At 43.8% G+C, this 8,040-nt stretch overlaps 1 protein-coding gene across 1 annotated transcript; it reads right to left on the bottom strand.

Moving 5' to 3' along the window:
- Positions 1-1,968: 1,968 nt before the first annotated feature.
- LOC308158262 (Fanconi anemia group F protein-like) lies at positions 1,969-3,783 on the bottom strand (the record flags this gene model as incomplete). The annotated part of the gene is made up of 2 exons (XM_080531856.1): positions 1,969-3,010; positions 3,707-3,783. The coding sequence occupies 2 exons, from the start codon at positions 3,781-3,783 to the stop codon at positions 1,969-1,971; spliced, it is 1,119 nt and encodes a 372-aa protein (XP_080387982.1).
- Positions 3,784-8,040: the final 4,257 nt, after the last annotated feature.

Raw genomic sequence — 8,040 nt, 5'->3', positions numbered from 1 at the left:
GGGGCTCATAACCGGAGGGGATGAGTCAGCCTACAGGGACGAGGTGCAGCGGCTGACAGAGTGGTGTGTCACAAACAACCTGACTCTCAACATCAAGAAGACCAAGGAAGTGGTCATGGACTTCAGAAAGGTAAAGGCAGACCCTGCTCCACTCTACATCAACGGAGACATTGTGGAGAGAGTCCCCTCCTTTAAGTTCCTGGGAACCCACATCTCAGAAGACCTCACCTGGTCAGCCAACACCACAGCAGTGGTAAAGAAGGCCCAGCAGCGACTCCATTTCCTGAGAGTTCTCAAAAGAAACAGGGTGGAGGAGAAGCTGCTGGTAACCTTCTACCACTCCATCATTGAGAGTGTGCTGACATTCTCCATCACAGTATGGTACGCTGGCTGCAAAGTAGTGGACAAAAAGAGACTGCAGAGAGTGGTGAAGTCAGCGAAAAAAATTATCGGCTGTCCCCTGCCCTCCCTGGATGACGTGGCACGCTCTCGGTGCCTCTCCAGAGCAGGAAGGATTCTTAAAGACCACCTCCACCCTGGTCACCACCTGTTTAGCCTGATGCGCTCTGGAGTGAGGTACAGGAGCATAAAGGCTAGAACAAACAGGCTGTCCAACAGTTTCTATCCATGGGCCATCAGAACACTGAACAATAGACATAAGACATGTTCATAAATGTTTATCTTCAGGGGGAAAAGTGCAATAGAAATGTGCAATAACTCTATTCTAAGTGCCTATTTATATATTTTTACAGTATTATAACGCCACTGACCTCATGTCTTTTAGCTTGATTTATAGTTGTTTTTATTTTCTTAAGATTGTTGTCTTTATTTGCACTTGGCACCACGGACCTCATTGTCGCTTAGCTTGTTTTATAGCATTTTCGCTTTTTAATTGTCTAGTGTGTAATATTTGTGATATGTTATATGCGTATATGTTTGTGAATATGTGAATATGTTTTCTGTTTTCGCATCTTCAGAAGAACCACTACAATTTCATTGTATAGGCAACTGTACAACGACAATAAAGTCTATTCTATTCTATTCTAAACATACGTAATAAATAAAGGCATATAAAACAAAGACTTGATCACATGTTGAGACAGGTATCTCATCCAGAGCTAGACATTACGAGAAGCTAACAAGACCTATAGCCATAATTTCAGTGTTCCTGATCAAATCCAAAGTCGAAATTCCTGGTCAGAAGCCCAAAAGCCAAATATTAAGCAATGAGTCAAGATCTTCTTTCCTCATGAGATGAAGAGATTTCTGCAGATCTCAGGAATCACCAAACACAGGATAACCTTGGAGTGGCTCTTCACCGCAGCTCTCCTGATTTGATAGTGAAATGGAATCTACGATGAGGCACGGGTCCTTGTGTCTCCAGGGACTCATTTGCGAGGTACACAACATTCAGTCTGGCCTTTACTTTACATTTCATGCATAGAGCAGTCATGGGTTGCCTGGGCAACTTGCTACCATCTGCCAGATTCCTGCTGGCTGATTTGCAACTCCAATCCGATGTGCAGACAATGCGTCCAGAAGGAAACCAACCTTACGTACTTTAATAGTACAATTGTACTATGATATTAAAATGCATACAGAGGTGTACATAAATAAGTAATCTTTATTCTGATAGCTATAAAAAGTAGCAGATAGAAGCATTGTATATCCATTAACAATGGTCCATTAGGGAGTCATGTTACACAGTTAAGGTACACAAGAAATGTGTCTTGAAGTCATTTCATATCAGGTAATAAAACAGCAAAAATGAAAAAATGTATGTATTGACAAAGATTTTAAGCATGAACTATGCACCGCTAAATATACGCAGACAAGAGTGATTGTCATAAGACAATAAGAGTAATTAGAGGGATCACAAATCTTCAATGGGGAGTCTGAGAGAACAAAAGGTATTGTGATTAACACTAACGCTGTGCTGAATGACATGTCATAGTACACAAGAAACATTCACATGAGCTCAGAAAGGATGTCACTCCATATGCTTAGACCTCTGACATCAAAGTCCCCATCAGCAACCTTCAGTCCAGTCAGCTCTTTTTCTGTGTCCTCTTTCAGTGAGGGACATGTCTCAAGTAATGACCTAAAATGGTCGGTCAGTGTCTTGAATGACATCCTGTTGGCACATGCTTGAATCCATTCTCCTTCATTTAAGTCATACTCCATATGTGAAGCCCACTCTTTCAAAACACAACAAGAATATGCCACTCTGAACTTCAAGGATTTCTGCGCAAGGTCTTTCATAAGTCCAGTGGGCAAGGTGGAACACATATGTTGCAGTAAGCAGTAGTTTCTTTCCAACCAGTCCATGAGGAAGTCCAGTGAAACTCCTGAAACACTGCTGTCATGGCAACTCGACATGATAACAGCTGCAATTACCTTGGAGAAGTTGTGCACTCCACCACTGGTTTGTAGGATGCTGTCCAAGAACTGCTCTGCAAGGTCCACCTTGCTGCTTGGCCGGAGCAGTGTGTCCAGTCGACTCATCAACATCATGCCCTGAACGTCAGCCTCAGGAGCACAAGTTGCAGCATTGCGTCTCAGGTTGATGGTACCAAGGACTGTGCATGCTGATTTGTACCCAATAAGCTCGGTGCAAAGGCCGGTGGCTTCCTTATCTCCCGCAGTCGTGCAATGACTGGAACTTTCAAAAAGTGTTTTGATTACAAGGCTCGGAACCGCGGGATTCTTCAATAATCCGGCGAGCGATAAATGTTGACATTGTGACAGGTCCAAGAACGTGATGTCTGTGTATCCTTGGAAAGTTGTTAGTAAGAGTTCATTTGTTGTCTGTAGTTGTTTTTCCAACATTTCACGGATAGCTGGATTTGCGTGAAACCTTGAGTAGAGGTGCTCGCAGTAACGAGCCCACTGAAAGGCTCTGTCAAGAGTTTGTTTATCCCACTGCTTTACCATGTCTGTCTGTGACACGGCGAGCAGATCAGCTATACTCTCCAGGTTTTTCAAAACTGCCTCCATGTGGCGCTCTCTCCTGTCATAAGATCACACGCGGTCCAGGTTGTAGTCACATGTTTTGTTTGGAAATATAAAATGTTAGCCTGTAATTACTTCACCTTCCGTTGTGGGTCCAAGAACGGTAATGATAGCTAGCTAGTTATTTACCCCAGTTCTCTCCTCAGACTCCTCTAGTCTCCCCCGAAGTTATTGAAGTCAACATCCGGGTATGGAGATTTTGCTACTTCAAAATAAAAGTCGTTGAACACTTAAACTAAAAAGTTACCTTCATGAGGTGATGAGGTGTATTGCCCCTCAAAAAGACCAATCAAGTTTCATGAGAGTTTTGTTGCTCTTTTGGGGACGTTAATAGCGTTTTAGGACAGATTTAATCAGGTGTTTCAGGCCCTCTTGGATTCGATATTGAACTATGGGATAAATGGATTTGAGTGGGCTGAAATTGTTGTAGATAATGCAGATGATATGAATAATAATAATAATTACAACAACAAAACAATAATACTCGTGATACTAATATTTCTAATAATAATAAATCATACACATATTAAGACCCTGCGGGAACCCTGTGTAGGAGATCGGAATCAGCATTCTGTCCACAAGAGATAGAATTGTTCGTCTTCCACTATCATTCTTGCATGACAAGAATATTTATGATTTGAACACATTGAACATGAACATGAACAGTATAGTTTAGTACAGTATTTTCTTTTACAGTCCTATTTCAAGATCCTTGAGTTCTTTTAGGAGTTGACACTCCTTTTCCATCTTGTCGATCTGGTTCTTCTGCATGGGTTTCCCAGTCGCTTGTTGCTCTTTTTTAATTTGTAATTTTTTATTTGTTTTTCAGATTTTATCCCTTTTTCACCCAATTTGGTAGCCAATTGAACCCAACCTAGCATCCAATTATCCCCTGCCTATTGCGAAGGATCCGCCGCACGACCCCATGGCCGGCAGTCCCAGAAGAGGCCGCCAGGCAGACTAGCTGACTGGCTCCTCGAGCCCAGCACCTGTTATTCCGGCACCCCGGGGGCGCTGTTGCGCGACGGATCCTTGTCCGGAAATACTCCTATACCGCCCTCGGGAGCGGCCGCCCAATATGCCGCTCCCCGTGTGTGCCCCAGCCATATCCGGATCTGGCGAGCTGGGATTCGAACCCAGTCCCCGGTGGGCAGCATGCACTAGTGGCCAGTGCTTAGACCGCTACACCACCGCGGGGCACGCTTGTTGCTCTTTAAGCTCTTCAATAGCTTTTAGTTTCTTCTTTAGGTTCCTAACCTTCTTGTCAGTCTCCGAGTCACCACAGGTAGGCCCTGCTTGGGCACTACTGGCAGAGGAGGTGTCTGACTGGGCCTCAGGGGCATCTGCCATGGTTACCTCTTTTGCTGCTTTTTTTGCCTCTCGCTTCTTCTGATTCTTCAAAGCGGACTTTGACAGCTGCTTGTCACCTGTAATGCCAGATCTCATGTTCTGTGGCGGTTCCTCTTCATGCAGGGCAGGTGGCTGGTAGGCCTGGGCAGGCTTGGACTCTGTGCTACCCAGTTCACTGGGTGCTGCCTGGTACTTCACTGGCCTCTCTGGGAATGTCCCATTTGGGAACGGTTGCCAGAAAACCTCCCAAAGCTCTGCATCTGTGTCTTGCTTGTACAGAACTGTGCCTGTGTAGTGCCAGATCTTGTATTTTTCTTCACCGTTTTCTTGACAGCCTCCTCGTTGATCTTGAAAGAGCCGGAGGCACCAGTGCCCTTGGTCTGGACCAGAGTGCCCTTGACGACGAGGCTCTTGACGGCGATCTTGACGCGGGAGTTGTTCTTCTCCACGTCGTAGCCACCGGCCGACAGCGCCTTCTTGAGCGCGGCCAGGGACACGCCGCTCCTCTCCTTGGATGCGGACACGGCCTTGACGATGAGCTCGGCGACGCTGGGGCCAGCTTTCTTGGGCCTGGCTGCTGCTTTCTTCTTGGGTGCCTTGGCCGGAGCGGCAGCGGCGGGGGCTGGTGCGACTTCTGCCATGTCTGTAAAAAGTCTCGTTTGTTCTGGTATACACACTACAAGTGAGTCTATGAAGCTGCTCTGTGCGAATGAAGCTCAACCCACCGTAGGGGGTTGTCCTTAAATGCGACATGAGAACCGTGCAGACTCAATCATCCATGCTCGGCAGTCTTTGCTGCTGAAATGCTTCGGCGCCTGTGTTTTCTCCTCGCGAATAACTGGTCAAAAGTCACCGGTGGAGATGAGTTGAGATCCAAATGCAAACGGACCAGCGAGCAGACTTGTCTCCGTTCAGAATAAAGTCATATGGGTCGTGGAGGCCTCGTTTATTTTGTTGTGACTCGCTATAAACCCCACCGTTCGACCGTCGGAGGGAACGTTGCGCACAGCCTTTCCCGTGCTATTTGTCTTTTAAAGTGGGTTAAAATGCATACGATTGCGACCTCTATAGTGTTGAGGTGTGTCCTCTAGGTTAATGTTGTATAAACCTCTATAGTGTTGAGGTGTGTCCTCTAGGTTAATGTTGTATAAACCTCTATAGTGTTGAGGTGTCCTCTAGGTTAATGTTGTATAAACCTCTATAGTGTTGAGGTGTCCTCTAGGTTAATGTTGTATAAACCTCTATAGTGTTGAGGTGTCCTCTAGGTTAATGTTGTATAAACCTCTATAGTGTTGAGGTGTGTCCTCTAGGTTAATGTTGTATAAACCTCTATAGTGTTGAGGTGTCCTCTAGGTTAATGTTGTATAAACCTCTATAGTGTTGAGGTGTCCTCTAGGTTAATGTTGTATAAACCTCTATAGTGTTGAGGTGTCCTCTAGGTTAATGTTGTATAAACCTCTATAGTGTTGAGGTGTCCTCTAGGTTAATGTTGTATAAACCTCTATAGTGTTGAGGTGTCCTCTAGGTTAATGTTGTATAAACCTCTATAGTGTTGAGGTGTCCTCTAGGTTAATGTTGTATAAACCTCTACAGTGTTGAGGTGTCCTCTAGGTTAATGTTGTATAAACCTATATAGCAGGGGTCGGCAACCTATGGCACGCGTGCCAGCAGTGGCACGCGACAGCTTAAACAGTGGCACGCGACAGCTAATCAATAAGTGCGAGAATGGGAGAATGTTTTTTTATTTTTTTATGTTGGCCGCGTTCGTAAATTCGCGCACACTGGGTTCAATGTCACAATGGGACCAAGTAATTTGATTGGACTAGAGGCAGTCTCAGGGACGCTCCGGCGCTCTCAGGGCGAATTTACGAATGCAGCCCTAGTCTCTCATCCACTCCACGAGAGTCGTATTCTGGCGCCAATTTTCTAAGTAAAATTCTGAATTCGATTCGATACTTGTATCAATATAACTCAAGTCGTTCAAGGATGAAGCAGACAAGGCCGAATCAACAAGACGTGCTGTGTCAAGGTATGGGAAGCAGGCCAGCACCTTTAAAGCATTTGCCACTGCTAAAAATCACGCAACTGAAGCAAGCTTTCGCATTGCTCATTGCATTGCGAAACGTGGAAAGCCATTCACTGATGGAGAATATATTAAGGAGGCTTTCCTCTGTAACTCAGATGTTTTGTTTGAAGGCTTATCAGAAAACGTGAAAGCGCAGCAGACCGCTGGTTTGAAAGATATGACGTGTTTAGCCTCGCACTTGATGAGAGCGTAGATGTGAATGACATGCCACGTCTGGCTGTCATAGCAAGATACTGTGATTCTGCTGCCTAAAACCAATGCCAGAAACAACAAAAGGTGAGTAAAATCGCTAAAGTTCTTATCGAGCATTTTGTGGAGCGAGGGATTGACATTAGCAGGATTTTTGCAGTGACAACAGATGGTGCCCCTGCCATGGTCGGGAAACAGAGGGGAGCGGTTGCATTAATTGTGGAACAAGTTTGTCACCCCATTATGAAACTTAAAGTGACCAAGTACCACCCCCAGATAATGGAGTTGAGCAAAGGAAAACAGGGCCAGGGATCACATTGATTGTTAGGACTGTTTACATGGCTTTGCATACATAGCTCTTTGCAACCAAAAAAATATATATGTTTGTTGTGGTTGGAATAAAAGAATAAAATGTAAGTAACAACCAAATAATTATATAAATATAAATTATAATTCATACAAGTAAGACCCTTGTATGATCACCCTCCAGTTAGGCCTACTTATTAAAATGATAACCATAGGGAGCGCAGTTAGCAACTTTGGTAGAAATTGAGCGCTCCAATTTGCTTAAAGTTGTGCTACGCATCACAAAGTTCAGTTGTCTTAGATGTTATGTTGGTAATTTTGTTCAAGTTTCAGTTAGTTACATTTTTAGGTTTATTTAGCATACATGGCTTTGCATACATAACTCTTTGCTGAAAATTGTTGTTCATGTTGTGGAATAAAATTGCAGATCTGTTGGTCTGTTTGGTTTGGTTTGATGTCGAGTCATAATTAATGTTGATATTGTGGTTGGCACACTGACTATCAAGAACATTTAAAAATGGCACTTCATATCAAAAAGGTTGCCTACCCCTGCTCTATAGTGTTGAGGTGTCCTCTAGGTTAATGTTGTATAAACCTCTATAGTGTTGAGGTGTCCTCTAGGTTAATGTTGTATAAACCTCTATAGTGTTGAGGTGTCCTCTAGGTTAATGTTGTATAAACCTCTATAGTGTTGAGGTGTGTCCTCTAGGTTAATGTTGTATAAACCTCTATAGTGTTGAGTTGTCCTCTAGGTTAATGTTGTATAAACCTCTATAGTGTTGAGGTTTCCTCTAGGTTAATGTTGTATAAACCTCTATAGTGTTGATGTGTCCTCTAGGTTAATGTTGTATAAACCTCTATAGTGTTGAGGTGTCCTCTAGGTTAATGTTGTATAAACCTCTATAGTGTTGAGGTGTCCTCTAGGTTAATGTTGTATAAACCTCTATAGTGTTGAGGTTTCCTCTAGGTTAATGTTGTATAAACCTCTATAGTGTTGAGGTGTCCTCTAGGTAATGTTGTATAAACCTCTATAGTGTTGAGGTGTCCTCTAGGTTAATGTTGTATAAACCTCTATAGTGTTGAGGTGTCCTCTAGGT

This window comes from Nansenia antarctica, assembly GCF_963989245.1.
Source record: "Nansenia antarctica genome assembly, chromosome: 5".
Taxonomy (NCBI): domain Eukaryota; kingdom Metazoa; phylum Chordata; class Actinopteri; order Argentiniformes; family Microstomatidae; genus Nansenia; species Nansenia antarctica.
This window is presented reverse-complemented; position numbering and strand designations above follow the sequence as displayed.